The 24,838-nt window shown below is 38.4% G+C and overlaps 1 protein-coding gene across 1 annotated transcript in view; it reads left to right on the plus strand.

Annotated features, from left to right (window-relative positions):
- The first annotated feature begins 227 nt into the window (after positions 1–227).
- GK5 (glycerol kinase 5 (putative)) overlaps positions 228–24,838 on the plus strand; it is a 62,731-nt gene continuing 38,120 nt past the window's right edge. The window contains exons 1-2 of the mRNA XM_012724831.1: positions 228–272; positions 10,500–10,575. Coding sequence (XP_012580285.1) covers positions 10,508–10,575 — 68 coding nt within the window. The 5' untranslated portion in view covers positions 228–272; positions 10,500–10,507. The remainder of the gene's footprint in view (positions 273–10,499; positions 10,576–24,838) is intronic.

Raw genomic sequence — 24,838 nt, forward strand, 5'->3', positions numbered from 1 at the left:
AAGGGGCGGGCCGGGGGCGGCGGCCCGGAGGGGCGTGCTCGGCCTCCGGAGTGGGAGCGTTTCTGGTGCCCTCGGTGGGCTGCGGCGGCGGAGCAGCGCGCGGGGTCGAGATGTCGGAGCTGCCTAACGTCCGGCAGCGGGGCAACCTGAAGCAGAGTGAGTGGAAGCCGCTGCACCCCGGCTTCGTGCTCGGGCTGGACGTAGGCAGTTCAGTGATCCGCTGCCACGTCTATGACCGTGCGGCGCGGATCTGCGGCTCCAGCGCGCGGAAGGTAATCGGGAGCGGGCGTCGGGGCGGTGGGGCAGGGTCTCGCAGAGGACCCGGCGTGGGTCTCCGGGGGCAGGCGGACGCTTTCGCCTTCACTAGCCTGGATGGGACCCCCAGCAGCGCCGACGGGCCCAGGGCTAAGCATCTGGCTAGATCCCCGCATTCCCTTTCCCCGCGGGGCTGGACCCTGCGCTCCCTTGCAGTCCAGGCTGAGGACGAGAGGCGTCGGGTTAGTGACCTGGGCCGCTCTCTTGCATCCTGCCACCTGGGCACTCGCCCCTCCGGCCTTTCCTGCGTGGGACTTAGGTGACTTGGTAGGGCAAGGCAGGTAGCGCTCATGCAGCCCGAGGGTAGACCATGACTTGCTAGGTTTTTTCCTGGCCATTCTTATTTCCAACCCCGTCTTTTTGCAATTTTTCAAATCTTGTTAAAATTCAAATTTGTTTCTTTAGTCTATTCTTCGACTGTCATCAGTAACTATTCTCAAAGCGCTGGTTCCTCACACTAGCAGCTGATTTCCATAGACGCAGGTGGTATTGGGCAAGTTTTGGGGACTATATTGTCATTAGTTTCCCCATTCCCATCTTTGAGCTGGGATTTCTTTTTTTTTCAGTTTGAGGAATTTACCAAGTCATTTGTCTTTGTTTTAGTAAAGCCTTGAACTGGAATAACACCCAGTGGATTGTTACTCTTCTGTTCTCATTTAATGAACTGTTGATTTCTGCAGTTGCCAGCGTCCCTAAAATAATGGTTCTTTACTTGGTGTTCTCATTTACTCTTCTTCCCAATACTAACATCTTTCATGATAGTAGTGGTGACTAGAGCAGAAGCAATTATTTACCTCAACCATTCCTAGCAATAGTGGTCTCTTGGGTTTCTCAAGCCCCACCTTCCTTGGAAGTGTTTTTCACTGAGAGTTGTCCAGAACCAGGTCTTAACCAGGCTGCAAGTAAGTAATGACTGCTTTGAGCATTTGTTTTCAGGAAACCACACACTTTCATTCAGGTTTCAGGTTCAAGACTTTGAGCTGGGAACCTGTGCAGGAACATTGCCTACACTCCCCATCTATACCCCACCCTGAAGGGCAGGTGAAAAGCAGGCACTGTTGGTCAGTGACTGTGTGTTCCTTATCTTTGCATGGGTTTTTATCACAACACAGTGAAACTTTTCACAGAGGCACAAAGTAATTCTAGGCACAAAGTACATTTTGTTTTAAACAGTGATTTCTTTTTTTAAAAAAGAACTAAAGTGTTGGAAACAAAAGAAACAACTTTCTAACAGATACAAAGTGTCAAATTCAGTATTATTTGGAGAGAATCATTCATTTTTTAGAGCTGAGGGAAGAATCTCAAAGATGAATCAAGATTGCTGTGAATAGTTGGGGGCTAGAATAGTTTAGTTAGACACAACTGTGGAGAAGATAGCTGGAACATTATGTGAGGAAATGAAAATGCAAAAAAAGTCCCTGCCTTCAGAGAATGAAGCACTATCTTAGATAAAGGAGCATGTAGCAGTACTTCAGATTGGTAGGAGTTTAAAGCAGTGTTTCTTAAAGTGTGATTGGTGGGCTGCTCTAGATGAGATAGTGCAAATAAATGTTTAGAAAATTGTGTAGCAGTTTGGCAGACAGGTCTGCTGATCTTAAAGCATTTGGAATTTTATTTTGTATGTTTGTTTTGGTTGTATCTTAAAATATTATTTAGTGAGCAAAGACTTAGAAATTAGGAAAAACCAACAACTGATCCTTTACTGTAGCTAATTGGGATCTTTGGGAAAGAATCTTATTGGCCTACCTTGATACTTAGCATCTTAAATTGACTTGCATTTAATCAAAGTTTTAGAAAAGGACTCTGTAAATTAGAAGTAGAGCTTGTGCCCTTAGTGAAAAACATCACAATCCTCTTAATATTATGATAGAATGAATGTATACTAGAAACACAAAGCCTCTTAATGTAGGACTTGGTTGATTCTGGCAAATAAATAGCTTTAAAAGAGAAAAAAGAAAAACTGAAGAGATCACCTTGTAGAAACAAAATAGACTGTTGGTCTTTTAAATTAAAATTGAAGTATCAAACATGGCCTGAGAAGCCCAGTAGAGGCTTCTCAGAAAAACCTCAACTTTATTTCTTGTGCTTTTTTAAAAAAAAAAAAAAGATTTATTTATGCATACAGAACTGGGGTACAGGCCAGAGGTGCAGGGACAGTGAGAGGATTCACCAGACACAGAGTGGAGAGCAGAACAGGCTGATTGACTAAGTATACTGCTGAGGGGAGTAGTGGCAAGGTCAGGAGAGGTCTGCGGTGCCATGTGGGTCACCTTCAGGGCAGGGATGGAACTCACGCTGAAGTGGCTTTTAGCTTCTTAGTGCTGTGCTTTAACCTGCTGTGCCACCAGGGAGGGCCATCTTGTGGTGCTTTTTTTTTTTTTTTTAGTGGAAATACATTTGTAATTTGTATTATACATCTCCCTATGAATTCTAAAATATCGGGGTCACATATTGGAATAATAGTAAGACTTGGAACTCCTGAATGTGAATATTTGATGTTTTTAGTTTTCAAAAATGGAGGTAATAAACCAGGTGCTAAGTATCAATGTAGACCAACAAGACTCCCAAAGACTCTCAAGACTCCCAAAGAAACCATCAAAGATGAAAGCATTTTGGTTGGAAAAACAGATCAGAAAGGTCATGCCATAGAAAGTAGTGGTGTCTCAGGTGTCTCCAATAACCTTTATCCTCTGTACTATATTTTAAAAATCTGGTTGTTGTTGTTTTTGTTTTAAATCAACAAAACACAGTGTCTCCTTAACTTTGATTTTATTTTTGATCTAATTTTGGCTTGATCTTCCTTTAGTAGAGGAGCAGATTTCACCATCACATGTTTGGACATGGTGAGCTGCCCATGTTAGTGGAGTTGGGGGATTCATTTTTGTAGGATACCGCTGAGGCAGTGGCACCACATTGATTTTTTTCTGGCATGAGAAATATCTTTAGTCATGGAAGTCTTGCATAGAAGGAGTAGAAATACTGGTTAGCAGGGAATTGACGTTAAATCTGTTTCTAAGGAGTTTACTGGGGAATAATAGTCTTTTTCCAAGCTACCATGTGTTACTGTCCTACATTGTCACTGTTTCCTTAGTTCCTTTTTGTCTTTATTTTTTGATCCTTTCTTACATGGTACAGATTTTCCTTAAACTGTGATCTTTGATTGCTTATCTGTTCATATTTTCAGTATGATGTCATACTCTGTTTAGCTCTGTATGGTATTTGCATATAAAGAACTACTCTGTTTCAACCCCTTCAGAAAGTGAATTTACTTTCTGCCAGGATAGGGAGAGACAGTAATCTGGCTAGAGAGGGAACTAGGAATTCTTGTAAAGACTCTGGACCATCCTGTGTTCTGCCCCATCTGGTGTCCCACCCTTTGGAGCAACTGCTGATTTTCAGGGTTCTGCCTTAGAATCTCTGCCAGAGGTTGTGTAAAGATGTGGCATCATTTGAGAGGGGAGTGAGGTATCAGTTTTTTGCTTTGTGCTTAGCTGTATATCACCCACCCACTCACTGTTCAAACTTTGTCCAGTTTGTTAAAATATGGACTGAGGTCGTTTTTTTTTTTCTTTTCACATTTTCCCTGTATATAAATATTCTTAATGTTTCTATTGAAATGGAGTCTTGAGAGGACTGAGAGAGAAAACAGCCTCAAGCCATCATTTTAACTATATGTTTCTTTATTTTATTTTTTAAGTTAACACATAATAGAGTTGACTTTTTGGTCACAAGTTCTATGAGTTTCAGCAGGTGTATATTAGTGACCAAAAAAATTGCCTTTTGCTCTCCCTTCATTGTCATACTATGGCTTTCCTTTGGTGACTACAGATTCCTTCTCCATGACTGTAGATTTGTCTTTTTGAGGATGCCATGTAAGTGGAAACATACAATAAGTAGAAAGAATATTGAAGAGTTCCATTTTTTCTCAGCAACACTTGGTTTTGTTAGTGTTTTTTTTTTTTTTGTAATGTATGCTAGTAGATGTAGAATATCAGTGTAGTTTTGATTTGCATTTCTTTAATGGCTATTCATGTTGAATATTTCCATATGCATGTTTGCCATCCATCTGTTCCTTGATGAAGTACCTGTTCGTGTCTTTTCTCCATTTTTATTTGGGTTTTCCTACTGTTGAATTTTGAGACTTCTTTTATTTTCTGGCTATAAGGACTGCGTTGGATATGTGACTTGCAGATATTTTAAACCAATCTGTACTTTGTCTTTCATTTTCATTACAGTCTTTCACAGAGCAAATATTTTTACTTTTGATGAAGTCCAATTTATCATTTTTGTTTGTTTTAGGAATTGTACTTTTGTTGTCTTGTCTCAGAACTCTTCACCTAACCACAAGGCAAAAAGAATTTCTCATTATTTTATAGTTTACATTTTAGTTTGTGATCCATTTTGAGTTAATTTTTGTAAAAGAGGTGCGTTTTAGGTAGAGGTTCATTTTTTTTTGTTTATTGATGTTTAATTATTCCACCTCTGTTGAAAAACTACCTTTTTTTCTCCATTGAAATGCCTTGTTTGCTCTTCAAAAATCATTATTCATATTTGTATGGGGCTACTTCTGGACTCTACTCTGTTCCATTAAACTATTTTTATGCTAGTAGCTCACTTTTAATTATTGTGACTGTCTTTTAAGGCATAGGGCTGATAGTGTGATTCTTACAATTTTACTTCTTTTCAGACTTATTTGGCTATTTCAGTCCCTCTCCTAGAAGATAAATTTAAGACTCATATTTACATAAGATTCAGCTGGAATTTTGATACAGAATTGTGTACAACATCCTTTTAGTGCTGCTTCTTTACCTTTATGGTGTTCTTCTGATAAGAAATCCATTTGGCTTATTGTTCTGTGTTTGTAATATGTTTGTCTGTTTTAGATTTTTTGTGTTCTTAGATTTTCGCTTTTACATTACATAGAATCTGAATGTTGATGGCTTAAATAATTGAGACAAACAGAAATAAGTGAGTGTATTAAAAAATCCAGATTGAGGAGTAGAGCCCAGGAGCACCCTTCAGATAGCTCTGGGCAAGCTTCCCAAATTCTGAGCTCCTCAGCAAAACTAATACAGTTGGTGTATTCACAAGGAGGTTACATGAAACATTTCAAGGGTTTTTAATGAAGCCAAAAAAAACCAGGGAAGAGGTCTGGTTAATGTATTGGTATCTCCCGGATGCTACCTCTGCATTGAGGAAAACAAAGAAGGTAGTTAAAATTTACCCTATTTAGGTCTCCTTGGTGGCACAGGGTTAAAGTCTCATCACTATCAAGCTGTTGTCAGCCACTGTGGTCTGAGTTCACCCCAGTTCTTGTGTGCATAAATAAATAAAATCTTTAAAAATATTTTGAGTCTCATATTATTTTTGAAACTGAGAGCTTTAGCACCATCACAAACCTCAGAATTGATATTCTTTGAAGTGACTAATTTCTTTGCAAACAGCAGCTTCCAAATGCTGATTTTTTTTCTTCTTCTGGGGGAACAGGCTCAGCCTCTTCACAGGAGCAGACCAGCTGAGTCCTGACTCTAGACTTGAGTTCTTACTTGGGAGCAGGGAAAAGGGTATCCACTTAATTGTTAGGTTTGGTTAACAATGGAATGCAAAAACAAACAAACAGTGATTAAATTTGTCCTATTTGGACTTTTTGTGTATCCTGAATGTGGATTTCAATATTTCAAATATTAAACCTTTCACTGAACTTGTAAAGATTTTAGCATTATTACTTCCCCTATTTTTTTCTGCACTGTACTCTTCCTCCCCTGCACCATGGATAAATAGTAGACATTTTGCCCTTGTCCCACAGAACCCAGTGGCTTTGTTCATTTCCCCCCAATCTTTTTTCTCTGTTGTTCAGATTAGTTCATATCTATTGATCTGTCTTCAAGATTATTGCCTTCTATTCTCTTCATTTGGTTGAGTCCATTCATAATTTTTTAGTTTTGATTCTTTAATTGATTTTTCCAGCTTTATTGAGGAATTGAGAAAGGTGTATAACATTATATTTTAGTATACATTTATAATGGAATCAAGCTAATATGCCCATTACCACACATGGTTACCATGTTTATGTGTGTGTATGTAACAGTTGGGAACTGCTCTTGGCAAACTCCAGATCCAATAGATTATTATGAACCATAGTCACCATTCTTTCTATTAGCTCTCCAGAGCTTATTCATCTTCTAATTTAAAGTTTGCACCTTTGACTAGATCCTTCCTTTTCTTTTACTCCACTAGTTATTATTGTATTTTGAAATTTTCATTTTTTTATTTTGTTTTATGTCTTTGTTAAGGTTTTTAAACTTTCTTTCTTTTTTTTTTTTTCCAAAGGAATTCTCTCTACTTGGAGCAATTTTATACTTAAGCAGCTTTAAAGTCTTTCTCATCTTGGCATTAACATCTACTGACTATCTTTTACCATGTGAGTTGCGATTGTTCTGATTCTACACATACCTTGTAATTTTAGATTGTGTCTTGGCTATTTTAAATGACAGGGTCTTATGTGATTCCTATGGTGAACGTTGATGTTTTTCTTTCAGCAGTTAATACAGATGGGCTCAAGATACAATCAAAGAGCAGATAAAATGTAATCAACCCTCTGTGGTCTGTGGCTTCAGTGTTAGTTGTTTTCAAAATCTTAGCAGTGCTATTTGAATCTGCCCTGTATATGTGCCACCCAGTGGTCATTCTGGGACCTGGTAGCATAGTCTGTATCTTAGTTCTGTTCTTAATGTCTCTGTTATGCTTGTCGAATTAAATTTACACAAGTGCAGCTTTAAAGTGAACCTCGGAGTTCACACACGACTTTCTGCAGTAGCTTTCCCAAGCCTTTCTGTGAGACATTCCTGCTATTTCCTAGTCCTTGAGCCTCTCCTATTGGGTCCTCTTGTTAGAAAATGGGAGCTTCTAGCTACTTCCTCTGCGAGCAGGTGAGACAAGGCAACAAGAGCACAGAAAAAAAGCCTTGGGGATTCACCTTATTCATTTGGGTTTACAAACGGCTCTTCAGATGGAGAGGAAGTTGTACCTCTCAGTAACTTACATGCTTATGGTTATTACTGTTGTCACCACCATTGGACAGGACAGCCTTGTTAAAGTATGGAGGCAGAGGAAGGGAAAAAAATAAAAAAGGGATGGGAACATCTTTAGTATTCCCTCTTAGCATTAGCCAAAACATGAGAGCTGCTCCTGGAGTTTCTTCTGCACCTTTTATACATTTCTCATTTTTAAGTTGCCTTAAATTTGGGCCACGGATATCAGAATAAAAATGGGACACTTACCACGAGTTAGGTATTTGAATTTCTGTCTTCTTCCCTGCCTGTCTGCGTATTTTTTAGAATTCACAAATAGCTCCATGTTTCTCTCTGATCAGGTTTTATATCTGCGGTCAATGGAAAAGTCCCAGTGCAGTGTGCTTGCTCAAGCACAGAACTTTATTTGTTGGTTTTTCTTTTTTGAACTTGTATGTAAATGGAGAGCAAAAATATGACTAAATCCAAATTAAAATATAAAAAAAAGGTTAAAAAAGTCTTGACTTTTAATTTTTGTAAGAATAATACATCTTTATTGTGGAACAATTGGAAAATAAAAAGAACAAGGAGAAAAATAATTAAAATAAATACATCTAAAATCTGTAAATTCATAGCATAATTACTGTTATTTTGGTTTATAGTTCTTTTTATTTCACATAGCATTTTTCCATTTTAACACTAAAATGAATTAAATAAAAATAAAATAATGTTTTTTATTTTAACCATAGTCTTAAGACACAGATGCTAGTGACCTTATCTAATGTTGTTTTCACTAAATCTTCTCTTTTTACAAATAGGTAGAAAACCTTTATCCTCAAGCTGGCTGGGTAGAAATTGACCCTGATGTTCTCTGGGTTCAATTTATTGCTGTAATAAAAGAATCTGTCAAAGGTAATTGGACTTATAAAAATAAAAATGCTAAAGTACATTTTATTTGTAATGGTTTTCTTCAGAAGTCTAGAATTTTGTGTGTTTCCTAAGTTATAGATGTACACATAGTATTTTATTGAGGTCATATTTTCCGAGTATCTTCAGGGCATGTTTGCTGTTTGCAGGGAGCTACTTTGTCAAGGAAGGATAACAGCCGAGCTGGCCTTTGGTGCAAGTCTTTTTCAGCCTCAGCATAAAACCTCACCCTTCTTCATACCAGGTTGTAGCTAGTTGGGATTTGCCTTCTTTTGTCTATAAAATGCCCAGAGGGCCTCCCTGGTTGTGCAGAGGTTAAAGACAGCTCTGTCAAGCAATTGCCAGCCACTGAAGCACAAGTTTGATCCCCAGCCCGCCAGGGAGCTGGGGACCATAATGGCACAGCAGACCTCTCCTGTTTCACCTGCTGCTCCCCTCAGCAGTGTGTTTCAGTAGATCTGCCTGTTCTGCTCCCCACTCTGCCTCGGGTGAATCCCCTCACCTCACCCCACTCCTGTAGCCGACACCCAGTTCTTGTATGCATAAATAAATCTTAAGGTAAAAAAATAAATAAAATGCCAGGGCTTTATAAATGAAGTTACAAAAACAGTTCCTGCTTTTATGAGTTTTACAACTATGTTACCTGTCATGTAAAATAAATTTTTGTTATATTTTGTTTTTCCTGTGTGACCTCTTGATACAAAGTGCTCTACTGGCTGCAGCCATGGTTTGAAATGTTAGTTCTTCATAAACATTTTAGTGCAGTATTCTTTAAGAACATGGTGAAAGATGACCTGTAAATAGGAATTATAAAAGGTTTTTGCTTCATTTTTCTGACATTTGCTTTTATTCTTTGCACCTTTTCAGTTAGAGACATTTCAAAACCTATTTTAAAAATTTGCAAGGATAATAATTGAACACCTTTACGCCTTTCTCCTAGATTCAGACATGTTATAATGTTTGTCATCCTGACTGATTTAGCTGACTCATTTGAGGGTACATTTGAGGTTACCTGCACACTGCGAAATACTTAAATATTATCTCCAGAGAAAAGGACATTCTCTTATATAAATATAATGTAATTAGCACAAGGAAATTTAACTAAATTAAAATGTAACGTAATTTTTCTATTATAGTGTTCAGTGTTTCCCTCTGACCTTTGTCATTAATAACAATCTAAAGATTCTGGACTGCAGTCATTTTGTTTCATCTCTAGTCTAGAGCCTGTTCTTTGTGACACTGTTAGCTTTCAAAAACACAGGCCATTTTAAAATAGATTGTCCCTCATCTTGTGGTTATCTTGATTATTTCCTCATGATTAAATTCAGGTGAAATTTTTTTGGAAAGGTGCCTGAATAGGGGGTGGTGTTTCTTCCTCAGTGCTCAAGTAGAAGTTTCCCAGTGGGGAAAATGCTTCATAAAAGAATATCATGGAAAACACTTGAGTTGCTGTGTTAAAAAATTGGCCCCCCCCAAATGTTTTTATTTTTAACATCTATTTATGTGGAAAATAAGACCTGAGTTTCAACAATTATGCTACTTTCACTGAGGTTTCCTTTTTTGCCATCAGCTAACTTTTTTCCTTTAAAGATTGATTATTTACACATTCAAGAATTGGGGTATAGGCCACAGATGTGGGCGTGAGAGGACTCACCAGGAACAAAGTGGGAAACAGGACAAGCAGATACACTGAAATACACTGCTGAGGGGAGTAATGGATGTAAATATATGTTGTGAATATATTATGTTGTGAATATATGTATATGTGGGAGTTTTAACCCTGAGTTAAGGACAGTTTTGTACCCTATGGGTCACCCTCCTAGTGGAGATCAAACCTGTGCTGCAGTGGCTATGGTCAGCTCCACAGTGCTGTGTTTCACTCCTTGCACACCAGGGTGGCCCTCAGCTAACTTCTTTTATGGTAGCTCACTACTTAAATTAAGATCTGGTCTCCTAGCATTAGGAAGGTGAAAATGAAATCTGACTTATACTTTGAATAGTGTTTTTTTCTGAAAATTTAAAACAAAAAACAATTTTGTTATTATTGGAATGATTCCCCTTTTAGATAAAAAATCACTACAAAATCATCTTAATATCTTATTATTAGTTCCAATTTTATTAATAAATGCTAAATTGAGATTTTTTTTGGTAAAGGTTATATTGAAAGATTTCTTTTCTATACCTTAATACTGTGGAGACAAATTTCACTGACTTTTAAACCTGTGTTTTATCTGTGTCTATTTGTAGCTGCAGGAATGGAGATGAATCAAATTGTTGGTCTTGGCATTTCTACACAGAGGGCAACTTTCATTACTTGGAACAAGTAAGTACATTGTGTAACAAGCACTCTGTTACTTGGTTTATGTATTTATTCACCTACCTACCCTCTGTTGCTGGGGTTATTTATTTATCTCTTTTCCCCCACCCTTGTTGCTGGGTTTATACATAGCAAATATATGTTATGAATATATGTAGATGTGGGAGTTTTAACTCTATAGATTACGTTTTGCTTGGTTAAGTGGGATTAGAATAAACCTGCATAGACTACCACTGTCTTTAAAAATTCTCCACTCTTTCTTTTGGTGTGAGTCATTTTTTCTTTTAAGATTTATTTATTTGTGCATACAGAACTGGGGTACAAGTTAGAGCAGGGGCAGTGAGAGGACTCACCAGGGACAGAGTGAGGAGCAGAATAGGCAGATCAAGGAAGTACACTGCTGAGAGGAGCAGCAGGTAAAACAGGAGAGGTCTGCTGCACCATGTGAATCACCTCCCTAACTAGGGATCAAACTCACACTGAAGTGGCTGTGGCTAGCTTGAAGTGCTGTGCCCTAAACCGTTGTACCACCAGGGAGGGCCCATAAGTCATTTTATCAACTAAGCATAAAATGAAGCTCTAAAAAAGTAATTGGCACCTAAAAAGATTGAGGGAAACCTAGTAAAGGTTAGAAATACATTATTATGATTATAGCTTATATTTTTAGTCTACTTCAAATTTAATATTTAATTATCTACAGCATTGAAATATATATAGGTTAGACACAGTTATAATATCATAATAGCTACCATGTAGTAAAAACTTATGATATTTCACATTCCTTTATCTTTACACACAAACCTTTCATTTAGATGGGTTTGTTTTATCAGAGAAATTGGGGCTCAGAAAAAGTAAGTAAGTTGTTCAGAGTTGACTAAGTTACCAAATAGTGCTAAGATTTCAAATTATATTTTGACCCTAAAGCACATGCTCTTTCACTACCCCCATACCCTTCAACTGTGTAGTTTTTTGCCTTAAAAATACCAGCAATAATCAAAGACGCTGAAAAGTGTGTTGCAGTGCTAGACTCCAAAGAGTTTCTTGAGCTTGTCGCAGTAGGGGAAAAGTGGTTGACATAGTGGGTGGGGAGAATTCACTATGACCTGGCCTTTAATTCAGGGTTAGGTAAGGGAAATAATTTTTTTTCTCTCCCATGTGTAAATTGTTTTTTTGTTTTTAAAAATAATAATAATATTTAATTTTACATTATTTTGTGCATTTTTTTCATCTCAGTTGTAATTCCCTTGGGCTTCCTATCACCAAAACACCCATGTGCCATCACCATAGTCCAGTGCATTTCCTTCCCCCCTCTGTTTTTGATTCCATTCCCCACTCCACCCCCATAAAATGTCTCTGGTATATAGCTGTTCATTATTATTATTATTTTCTCGCCTGGTCCATTATACTCCTGCTATGAGTGAAACAATCTGGTATTTTTCTTTTTCTTTCTGGCTTATTTCACTAAGCATGATCTTTTCCAGCTCCATCCATGTTTCTACAAAAGGCATGTGTTTATTTATTTATTTATGTATTTATTTGGTTGCTGAGTAATATTCCATTGTGTATATATACCACATCTTTTTAATCCAATCATACACTTTTGGGCATTTGGGCTGTCTCCATGTCTTTCCAATTGTAAATAAAGCAGCAATAAACATGGGGGTGCAGGTATCTTTTTGAATCAGTGTTTTTGTGTCTTTTGGGTAGACACCTAGGAGTGGGATTGCTGGGTTGTAGGGAAGTTCCATGTTTAGCAGTTTGAGGAACCTCCAAACAGTTTTCCATAGTGGTTGTACTAGTTTGCATTCCCCCAGCAGTGTAGGAGAGTTCCTTTTTCTCCACATTCTCGCCAACATTTATTGTTGCTAGTTGTTTTAAGATGTGCCATTCTCACTGGGGTGAGGTAGTACCTCACTGTGGTTTTAATTTGCATCTCAGGCAAGGGAAATAATTTTAAATGTACCAACACTTCTGATGTCCTAGACTTTGATGTTTATCTAGGATGATGATAGAACTTATTGTGTGTAAGAAGATGAACAAGTTAGATGGCAATGTGGGTGGGTAGAAGGGAAATGTGGCAAAGTATTTGGTTTGGAACATATAAATGTTTGGAACTATCACAAAGGTGGTTAGAATATTGGTTTGGTTTAGACTGAGGCTCTGTTCATTTCCACCAAGTAGTGCTCTTTCATTCAGGGTAGAATGCCTCTCAGGTTGAGGCCAGAATCTGCACTTCCCCTGTGTAGCCAATTCCCCACTCATTACCTTGGGTATGAAAGTCATAACAACAGTTACCTATTTGTCAGATAGAGGAATGAATAAATTGAAGTCATCTGTGTACATTAAGATTTCCAAACAGTGGCATTATTAACATTTTGGGGTATTTGATATGTTTGGGGGGGCCATTTGAAATAGTTCTCTGTTGCTGTGATTTGTCCTGGGCATTATAGGATGTGTTGCAGAATTCCTTGTTTGTACCCACTAAATGCTAGTAGCACATCACTCTTGAATTGTGAAAACCAGATATGTCTACAGACATTGCCAAATGTTCGCCAAGGGCAGAACCATCACTGTCATAAATGAAGTTACAGACCTAGATGTGTTCTGTGGTAGAGATTATGCAGAGCTAAGGGAAGGCTCAGGATTTGGATAGTAGGCTTCCCTGACAAAATTCCAAGGGAGTCAGAGAACAAAAAACTTACAAAATAGGACAAACTGAGTCTGGGAAGAGGATGATACGGCAGTGGAGGCAGAAGAGCATTCTTCAGGAAACATGTGGAAGTGCCACATTTGATGGACTTGGTGATTAGGTTATTGGCCACAGAGATGGCTTCAAATAATGTAGATACCCTGTCACTCATGACAGGAGGTCAAAATATTAGGGAACAGAATTTTTTAAAAAAAATAATATAATAGTTTGTTTATTTTTACATCATTTTGTGCATTTTTCCATCTCAGTTGTAATCCCCTGGAAATGGAATGTTTTTGTGGCAGTAAGACCACACCTCACTTTTCCAGAGAAATAAGGAGTCAACTACAAGGTAGTCATTTCCCCTAATTGATATTAGTATAGTAAAAGGTTAAAATTTCCTAAGATGATTGTTTTCTTGTTTGGCTGTCCTTTTTAGAAGGACACTCTTTGTAGGAATTGAAATACTGGATACTTCAAAAAAATTTTTTAAATTTTAATATAATAGTTTATTTCTACATCATTTTGTGCCCTTTTCCATTTCAGTTGTAATCCCTGTGGGCTTCCCATCACCAAATCACCCATGTGCCATCACCATAGTATTACTGGCTACTTTTTAAATCATGCACACATGGTTTTGTACTTTCTATACTGTAAAATCTTGGAGCTGTACTCTGTTTCCTGAGCCCTGGTGCAATCACTATGACCTACAATCCTGACAGATTCGATATGCTTTCCAAGAAACAGCGGAGACACTACAAAGGAGGGGCACATCTCTTCTGAGTCACCATGAAGTACTTCTTGTTCATTTTTGAGAGAATAACAGAGATAGATGCCTTGGACCTTGTAACACAAGTCACTCCATACCAGACTTCCCAGACCATTACTTTTTTCTTCCTTTATCCATAGTTCAGTTCTGTTAGTGTGACCATAAAGCAGTACTGTCCTTATAATTTTCTCTCTTAATCTTTGTATAAAAATTTTATTTTTATTTATTTATTTTTAAAGATTTATTTATTTATGCATCAGAACTGGGGTACAGAGGTGGTGAGAGGATTCACCAGAGACAGAGTGGAAAGCAGAACAGGCAGATCTATGAAGTACATTGCTGAGGGGAACAGTGGGCGACAGGAGAGGTGTGCTACGCCATGTGGTCACCTCCGGAGTGGGGATCGAACTCACATTGAAGGGGCGGTGGCTTGCTTGCAGTGCTGCGCTTTAATCCGCTGCACCACCAGGGACGGCCTGTATAAAGATTTTAGACACAATTTCCCCATATTGCAACTCTCCATTTCTTTCTTTCTTATTTTTATCCTTTACCAAACCACCCATGCCAATACCCTAATCTGCCTCCCTCCCTCACCCCCAACACCCTTTCCCCATTTCCTCAGGTAACTGTTATCTTTTTTTTTTTTTTTTTTTGCTGAGGTCAAGTTTATTCCCTTTGTTGCTTATGTGTGTTTTCAGATGAATGAAACCTTCCAAAATCTGTCAACTTTATTGATTTTACTCAGCATAATTACATCTAGATCCATCCATTTTTTCCTAAATGCCCTTTCATCTTTTTATCCAGCTGTGTAATACTCCATTGAGTATATGCTCCACAGTTTCTCTAACTTTTCTTCTGTCGAAGGGCACTTGAGTTGGTTCCATACCATGACAGTTGTGAGAAGTGCTGCTATGTACATAGATGTAGGTAAACCTTTTCCTATTAGAGTTTTCATGGTTTTGGATAAATACGCAGGAGTTGAATTCTGAGTCATATAGAATTTCCATCTATTTTCTTGAGAAATTCTTATACCATTTTCCACAGGTACAAAAACTTCTCAGCTTGTTTGTTTTTGTTTTTGTTTTCTTCACTGTTGGGATTGAGTCCCCCAAAACTTCTTTGTAGTAGTAGATGTCCAGTCATGTGTCCCCTATACTTTATTTCAAGCATTTTATGGTTTTGGTTTTTACACCCAAATGTTTAATCCATTTTCAATTAATTTTTTTGTATGAAGTTAAATGAGTCTTGTTTTATTGATTTTTTGGGCATGTGGCTATCTATGTTTCCCAGCACCATTTATTGAAAAAGCTATCATTTCTCCATTGTATGACTGTAACTCTTTGGTCAAAGATTAACTGCCCCTGTTTATATGGGTCTGTCTCTGGGTTTTCAATTCTGTTCTGTTGGTCTGAGTTTCTGTTTTCCAGTACCATATTGATTTGATTAGTGTTGCTGTGTAATATTGTTTGAAGTCAGGAAGTGTGATGTCTCCTTTTTTCCTCTTTTCTGTCCAGATTGATTTAACTATTTGGGGTCTTATATGGCTCTTATATAAGTCTGATAATTGTTCAGTTTTCTTAAAAAAGTCACTGATGGGCCCTCCCTGGTGGTGCAGCAGGTTAAAGCTTAGCACTATGAAGCTATCCACAGCTACTGCAGCATGAGTTTGATCCCCAGCCAAGGATGGGCATGTGGTATCCCCAATCCACATGGCACAGCAGACCTCTCCTGTCTCACCGGATACTGCCCTCAGCAGTGCATTTCAGTACATCTGCCTGTTCTGTTCCCCACTCTGTCTCTGGTGAATCCTCTCACTTCCCGTACCTCAGGCCTGTACCCCAGTTCTTGTGTGCATAAATAAATAAATCTTTAAAAAAATAAATAATAAAAAAGTCATTGGGTATTTTTATAGGTAGTGAATTAAATCTATAAATACTTTGGGTAATGTGGCCATTTCAGTAATGTCAATTCTCTCAATCCATGAGCATAGGGCATCTTAGCATTTCTTTGTGTCTTCTTTTAAAAGAAATTTATAGTTTTTGTTGTGTAGATCCTTTACTCCTTTGTTTTTCCCACTATTTCATTTTCACAAGCATAACTGTAAATGGAACTTTATTTCTTTCTTTCCTTGTTTCTGATACATAGTTTGCATACAGACATGCCACCAATTTTTGGTATTGATTTTGTATTCTGCCTCTTGAATATACTAATTTATTATTTCTAGAAGTTTTTTTTTTGTACAAACCTTTGGTTTCTCTAAGTGTATTAGCATGTCACTTGCAATAATATAAGTTTTTCTTCTTTTCCAATTGGGATTCCTTTTGCCTTTTTCTTGCCTGATGGCTTTAGCTAGGACTTCTAAAACTATATTGACTAGCAGTGATAATAGTGGACATTCCTGTCATACTTCACCATCAAGTATGGCTGTGAGTTTGTCACATGTGGCCTTTACATTTAAATAAGTTCCTTTTATTTCCAATTTTTGGAGAGTGTTATGGGTGTTGCATCTTGCCCAATGCCTTTTTGGCATCCACAGAGGTGAAGATGTGGTTTTTGTCTTCCTTTTGGTTGATCTAATGGATGACATTGATTTGTGTATGGGATGAAGCCTACTTGATTGTGCTGGATGATTCTCTTGATGTTACTACTGTTTCAGTTTTCTTGGATTTTGTTGAGGATTATATTGATCTATAATTTTACTTTTTTGTACTATCTTTGGCTTGAGGATTACAGTAATACTAGCCTGAGGAAATTGGGAAAAGAACAAAAGTATCCTCCAAAAGCAGTATAAAGCAAAAAATGAAAAATATTAGAGCAGAAATAAATGAAATTGAAACAAAAATACAGTCAAAGATTGGTGAAACCACGAGTTGGTTCTTTGAAAAAAATCAACAAAGATAGCTAATTGACAAGCCATTAGCTACACTTTAAAAAGTAGAGAGAAAATCTGAATCATTAGTATCAGAAACAAAAGAGGAGAATTATAACAGATACTATAGAAATACACAGGATCATAAGAACCTGTCATAAAAATTCCACAAACACATTATACAACCTAACAGAAATGGACAAAATTCTTAGATTCCTATAACCTCCTAATATTTAACCAGGATCAAACTGTTAAGGGGGAGGGTGTCCTAAAGGAGTTCTGCAGATTCCGCCCCCTACTCCAGCTTTCTGGACCCTACCCCCACTCCAGTGATAGAAAACTACAACTCCCAGCAGTACCAGGGAAAGAACTGCGAAGAACCAAGGGCAGAGCTAGCAGGAATTCTGGGACATTTGGGGGATGAATAGGGCGTGATTGCATCTCTTGCTCAGGAAACAACTCTCCTGACCGCATGACTGGGTATGTTCAGTCAGCCTAGCCATAAGGTATTCCAGTTACTTTGTATCCCCCTCACTTTCCCTGGGTTGTTTTCTATTCCTTTCCCCTTTTGTAAATAAACCCATTATTGACCCTTTTGAGTCTCCCTGCAGTGTAACTGAATTGTGAGCCCTCTTGCTGGGTTGAGGCCCCACAGGCAGATGGCCCAGTCCATGCTGGGCTACTCTCTAACAAAACAACTTTAAACACTTCAGCCACAAGTACAGAAACTAAAAGAGTAATAAAAAGTCTCCCCCAAAACAATAGCCTGGCTCCAGATGACTTCTCTAGTGAAATTTACCAAACCTATACAGAAGATCTAATACCTATCCTGATCAGACTCTTACAAAAAGTCAAAGATGGAGGAAAATATCCCAACATATTTTCCTTATAATTGATGTCTAAAATTTTAAACTTTTGTTTTCCTCCTTTATTTCCCTATCCTCCTTTAGAGGCCAGGAAACTCAGTTTCTATTAATCTTTTTTTAGTCCTTGAGTATTTTTCATATTCTTCAGGTTAAAATACTTTTTTAAAAAAAGATTTTATTTATTTATGCATACAGAACTGAGGTACAGGCCAGAGGTGCAGGAGTAGTGAGAGGATTCACCAGAGACAAAGTGGGGGAGAAGAACAGGCAGATTGACAAAGTACAGTGCTGAGGAGAGCAGCAGACAGATCAGGAGAGGTCTGCCATTCCACGTGGGTCAGCTCCCTGGCCACGGATTGAACTTGTGGTGAGTGGCTGTAGTGAGCTTAATGTTGCTGCGCTTTAAAAACCCTTGCACCACCAGGGAGGGTCCTAAAACACTTTTTAAAAAAAACATATTTCATCAGTTCTATGTTTAATCTGTTTTCCAAAAGAAATTTAAGTGGTATCTTCCCCATTTTTGGTTGTTTTAAATTCTTTTTGTTCTTAAAAAACATGAGCTGTTTTGTTTCTTCAGGCATTGTGTCTCTCCTGGAGGCTTTTGCCAAGTAACCTCAGATCAGGGTGTGTGCCAGTTAGTAACATAAACTATGAGTCATGAGAAACTGGGATTCATTCAGTAACTGTTTAGAGCTTAGAGGAAGTAAGGCAATGTGTTGCCTGCTGAACTGAAATATAAAGATGAATTAGAATACCAGCTTTCAAAGAATTTACGATTTTATAACACAAGTGTACAAATTACTGAATTCCCTCAGCAGCAAACTCTAATTATAGTATTTAATTCTTATGTTAATGATATAAAATATTTTTGTAACACAAATTTTTCAAGAGCCACAGGATGGTTTAAGGAAATTCACTTTTAATATTGCTATCAGTGTTTTCCCATCATTCCTTTTTTTTTTTAAAGATTTATTTATGCATACAGAACTGGGGTACAGGCCAGAGGTGCAGGGGCAGTGAGAGGATTCACCAGAGACAGAGCTGGGGGCAGAACAGGCCGACTGACTAAGTACACTGCTGAGGGGAGCAGCGGGCAGGTCAGGAGAGGTCTGCCGCGCCATGTGGGTCACCTCTGGGGCTGGTGGGGATCAAACTCCTGCTGAAGTGGCTTTAGCTTCTTAGTGCTGTGCTTTAACATGCTGCACCACCAGGGGAGGGCACATTTCTCCTCTTATTGTTGAGAGATAAACCTATGCATTGCTAAGTGAATATTGGGATATATTTTGGCTATGTGAAATCAGTTGTAGATTATTTTCTGTCATGTTAGAAATTGATAATGAGGGCCCTCCCTGGTGGCGCAGTGGGTTAAAGCACAGCACTGAGAAGCTAAAGCCACTTCAATGAGTTCGATCTCCATTCCGGAAGTGACCCACATGCAGGGCAGACCTCTTCTGACCTGTCCACTACTCCCCTTAGCAGTGTACTTCGTCAATCTGCTCCCCACTCTGTCTCTGGGGATCTCACCCCCTGACCTGTACCCCAGTTCTGTGTATGTAAATAAATAAATCTTTTTTAAAAAGGAAATTAATGATGATACTTTCTTCTTGTGATCTTACCCACCTCTTTGTTTTTTAGGCACAGTACTCTTTTAACACATCATACATATCCTATCTTATGATCTTTGAACATATAATACATTTTGTCAGGAATGTTTACCCTCCTTGATTATCCCTACTCTTCCTTCAGAACTTAATTCTCAATGAAACTCTTCCTCACCTTCAGACTAGACAAGGTATTCCTGTTAAATACACTCATGTGTATTTAAACCCTATGTTTTGCCTTCATAGAACTTATTCCTGTTGTAAGTAAACAATTGAGTGACTAATTATTTGTGTGACTTCCCTGGTAGAGAATATATTCAGAGGGGAAAAGCTGCCATACTTCTCTGTTGGAGTTGACTCCAGCTCCTGACACAAATTGCTTTTTAAATGTTTGCTGAATCAGTGTTTGGAAATCAGATTTCATTGTGTAAGTAGATACTACTGTGGAGAGACTCCAAAGTGTCACTATCAATGGATTTCACTTTTGTTAACACACTCTGATTTTCCTTGTTGGTATAGACATATTTACTCATCAAATAATTTTTGGTATCTGGGCTAGGTAATAAAACTCTGGAAGTGAATGTATTGTGCCCTCAGGAGGCTTACAGTCTAGTGGCAAATACAGGTGTGGACATGGATAGTTAGAGTACAGCTCTATAGAGCTTTGCCCAGTAGAAACTTAAGCACACCTGGTAATGAGGGAGATAAAGCGCGAGATTGAATAGCCTAGAAGGAGGAGTTAGGAAGGTTTCAGGGAGGCCCTTGAGCCAAGTCTTGAAGGATGAGTAGGAGTGTCTTACGAGGGAAGAGTAACTGACTGGCAAAGGCACACTGTGCAAGAGCACTCTCCCACATTGCTATTTTATATATGTACACTCAGCCCCCGTGCTCTCTTTCCTCCTTACAAAATCTGCAGGTACACACATTTCCCACAAGGGACACTCTGGTTGCCTGGCTTTGGTGGCTAAGGGAACTTGTGTTCTCAGTCCCATGGGACGGTAACAATCAGACCGTTTTTGGCAAGTTCCTAGTCTCAGGGCATTGCCTGAACAGCAGACTGAAACATACCACTAGAATTTGGTAAATGAGGACTATGTCAGCCTGGAAACTCTACTTGAGAGACTTGCAAAAGCATTATATAATGAGTAAGAGAAAAGCAAACAAGAGTATATAACATTTGTAAATATTTATCTACCCAGCATAAGTGTGTGTGTGCATTGCAAATATTGATGGGCCTAAAGGGAGAAATAGCAAATCAGTAATCTTGGGGACATATTACTTCATTTAGATCAATGGCCAGATTATCCATCCAGAAAAATGAATAAGGAAACATATATCTTAAATGGCATATTAGAGCAGATGGAGTTAATAGATATATACATTTCATCCCAAAGCAGTAAAATACACCTTCCCTCAAGTGTACATGGCACATTTTCCAATATATATCATCTGTTAGGCCACAACATAAGTCCCAATGTATTTAGGAGGATTGATATCATGTCAAGATTCTATTCCAGGGCCCTCCCTGGTGGCACAACAGGTTAAAGCACTCCACTTTGAAGCAATTGCAGCCACTGCAGCACAAATTCAGTCCCCGACGAGGGGATGACCCACGTGCCGCAGCAGACCTCTCCTGACCTGCCCACTGCTCTCTGCAGCAGTGTATTTCAATATATTTGTCTGTTCTGCTCCCCACTCTGTTTCTGGTGAAATCTCTCACCCCTGTACCTCTGGCCTGTACCCTAGTTTTGTATGTATAAATGAATAAATCTTTTTAAAAAAGATTCTATCTCAACCACGTATTTTAGAACTAGAAATCAATTTTAAGCAAATTGGAGGAACCACAAACATGTGGAGAGTAAACAGTGTGGTCATGAACAACCAGTAGCTCAACAAAGAAAATAATAGATCAACAAATATCTTGAAATTAAAAAAAAAAATCTGTACCAGTATACATTTTTACCATCAGTGTTCCAGGGTTCCTTTTTCTCTACACCCTTATAAACACTTGTCCCTTATCCCATACTGAAAAGACAGCTGTTTATCAGGTTGTGTAACTTCAGTGAGAGGCTGGCTATGTAAATGTAGATTGGTGAAGTGGTCCTAGGGTGATTAATTCATGTGTGCATTCAGATTGTTCATAGAGAACAGTTAGTTAAAAGTTCAAGGGAGCCAAGAATGCAGCTCTGAACAAATTGCTGCATTGAGTTCAATGCTAAAGAAATATGTATAAAGTTTATCAGTAAGGTAAAGGAGACAAATCAGTACAGTGACATCATGGAAGCTTAAGAAAGGACAGTTTTATGAAGAAGGAAGTGATTCTTTGAAACCAATATTGCAGAAACATTAAGTCACGTTGAAAAGGAACCTATATATTCCAGAATTAGAAAGGCATTGGTGTCGATAGTAAATGTAATTTTCACAAATGTTTGAAAATTTGAGTTGCATTTGTATTCGGTTGTAGTAGGAGATGATGACAAAGTTGAGGGGTCTAGTTTGGTGGGGACCACTTACATCAAGAGAGATGTTGTTGCTTCTGCCTCAAAAATAGGAGGATATAAGAGTAGTTAGAGAAGAAGGATGAAGGAAAATTTGATGGAATCAAGTTTGGGAGAGACAAGAAATTGCGAATGTAAAGAATACAGGTAGAGATGCCAGCCTTACATTTGGAAAAGGAAAGTTGTTCATTAAATCAAGAGAGAGATGCTTGTTGGCTGTAGGTCAAGCTGGTGGGGAGTTGAAGAAAATAATTACCTATGTTCTTGCCTTTTTGAAAACTAGAAGGTCAGTAGTTTCCTAGAACTTAAGAAATCTGGTGGACATTTGAATATGCCATTTGTGGGGAATGGAAAGTAAACTGATGAGGGACAAGAGAAGGACACTTATTATTTTGAGTGACTGAGATACAAGGTTGTATTTCATAGATGTGTGTTAGTATCTGTTCACAAGACTATGCAGCTTTTCTCTAATACCTCTTAATGTTTTGGCATTGATTGTAGATACAGGAAAAAAAAAAAAAGCATTTATCCCAGGATAGGTGTTGAAAGGTGAGTAGTTAATTTGAAAATGAAGAAGTAGAGAGCGATTTGCAAAATAGGAAGTAAGAAGCTATAGGGGTTGATCCCTTGACAAAAAAACAAAAAAACAAAACAAAAAAAAACAAAAAACATTCAGTTGCAATACATACTAGAAAAAGTATTTTAGAACTTTAGAACCTGATCTTTCCTTTTGACAACTAGGGGAGTGTTGGATGAAGGTAGAGGATGCTATTCTAGGGTATTACCAGGGGTGAGCAAACCATCATCTTGCATCTCTCAGCTATGGGCGTGGGGAAAGCATATTTCTGGGGAGAGGACTGATCCAGAGCAGGCAATGGGGATCTTGTCCTACAAAAATCTGGGCTTATATACTTTGGTGGCTTTGCTTGCAGTACTGTTACAGATGCTCACGTAGGTTCTAACCTATCAGCGTCAGCATCTTCCTTAGGTTGTGGTTATTAGAAAATTTAAAGGGCTGTGCCTTTTTTTTTTTTTAAAAATTTATTTATTTGTGCATACAGAACTGGGGTACAGGCCAGAGGCTCAGGGGCGGTGAGAGGCTTCACCAGAGACAGAGTGGGGAGCAGAACAGGCAGATCGATGAAGTACACTGCTGAGGGGAGCAGTGGGCGGGTCAGGAGAGGTCTGCCACACCATGTGGTCACCTCCAGGGCAGGCGGGAATCGAACTCATGCAGAAGCGGCTTTAGCTTCTCAATGCTGCGCTTTAACCCGCTGCACCACCAGGGAGGGCCGGGCTGTGCCTTTTTAATTATAATTATTTGTTGTTTTTTTTATTTAAGGTACATAGACTACTAGCTGATCACAAACAAATGTTTGAGAAACTTCATGACCATACACATCAAAGAATGCACCATTGCAGAAATAGTTTAGAAAAGTCATAAACTGACAACTCCAACCCTCCAGCTATTCCTGAAGAGTGGGAAAATCAGATATCTGGAATTACCACATTTATTTTCAAAGGAGTAAAATGTTTCAACATTTCACTGACTGATTTAAGGAATTAGTTATGACTTGAGAGGAATATTTAATTAATTTGCCAAAAGACTAAAATCATACATCAGGGCTTAGAATTACAGATTGTAGTGTAATTTAAAACTACGCAATTCAGGAGTCATAACATTTGCTTATAACCACTTTTGACCACTTTAACTAGTGGAGGGCTTTTCCAATAAACAGCACCTCTCAGAGGTTATTCTCACAGGTTATTAAAGCAAGGTGCATTTTTATATATTAAACTAACAAAAGGAAAACTCATTGTGGTTGAGATTATGACAAGTGTTTCTCAAGCATTGCTGTCATATTCTGCAATATATTCCTGTTTGTTTTCACAGAAAAATAGTGTTTCCAAGTAGGTATCAAGTAAACCTTATGCTCCAGACATGCCTGTGTACCATGTGGAACAGGCCCCCTAGCTGAAAGACATTTATGTGGGCAACATTGCAAGTATCAAAATAACCATTTTGCAGTACAGGTTATTACATCACATATTGCAGCTTTACTCACATTTGAGGAGCTGGAAAGTTGTTTTACTCTTTGACTTATTAATGTCATACATGAGGGAGGTTTGAGAGAAATAACCCTATAGGCATAACAACTACCTCAAAATGTGTGTGAAGCTAGCATCAATGTAGATATAATAAACTGAAGCGAGGTTATAATGCAATTTAGTATGGGCTGCTTTTTTTTTTTTTTTAAGATTTATTTTTTTTAATGCAGGGAGATGTGAGGATTTACCAGAGGCAGAGTGAGGAACAGCACAGGCAAATATTTTGAAATACACTGCTGAGGAGAGTAGTGGGCGAGCCAGGAGAGGTCTACCATGCCATGTGGGTCACCTCCCTGGCCGGGAATGGAACTGGTGCTGCAGTGGCTACAGAAAGCTTCATAGTGCTGCACTTTAACCCTTGTGTCACCAGGGAGGGCCTGGGGTGTGGGCTTCTAATACAGTTTGATTGGTATCTTCACATGAAGACAGACACAAGGAGAATGTCAGGTCAAGCAGGAGGATTGGAGTGAGATAGCTATTAGCTAGGGAATGCTTAGCCAGAGATTGCTACAAAGCTCAAGGAAACCCTTCCAGTTGTTAGAGGGCCTATGGTCCTTCCAATGCCTTGAATTTGTACTTCTAGCTTCCAAAACTGTGAGACAATAAATTACTATAGTGTTAAGCTACTCAGTTTATGGGCCTTTGTTCTGACAACCCACGGAACTGAACACAATGGCCAGTTGATTTTTAGCAGGGTGCCAAGGCCAGGCAATGGGGAAAGAACAGTTTGTTCAACAGATGATGCTGAGGTAACTGGATATTCTCTTGCAAAAGAATGATGTTACTGAACACCCTTACCTTATACCATATAGAAAAATTCACTCAGAAAATGAGTTAGAAAACTCTTAGAATGACTTAAAAACTATTA

Source organism: Condylura cristata, unplaced genomic scaffold (genome assembly GCF_000260355.1).
Source record: "Condylura cristata isolate star-nosed mole 26May11 unplaced genomic scaffold, ConCri1.0 scaffold00014, whole genome shotgun sequence".
Classification (NCBI taxonomy): domain Eukaryota; kingdom Metazoa; phylum Chordata; class Mammalia; order Eulipotyphla; family Talpidae; genus Condylura; species Condylura cristata.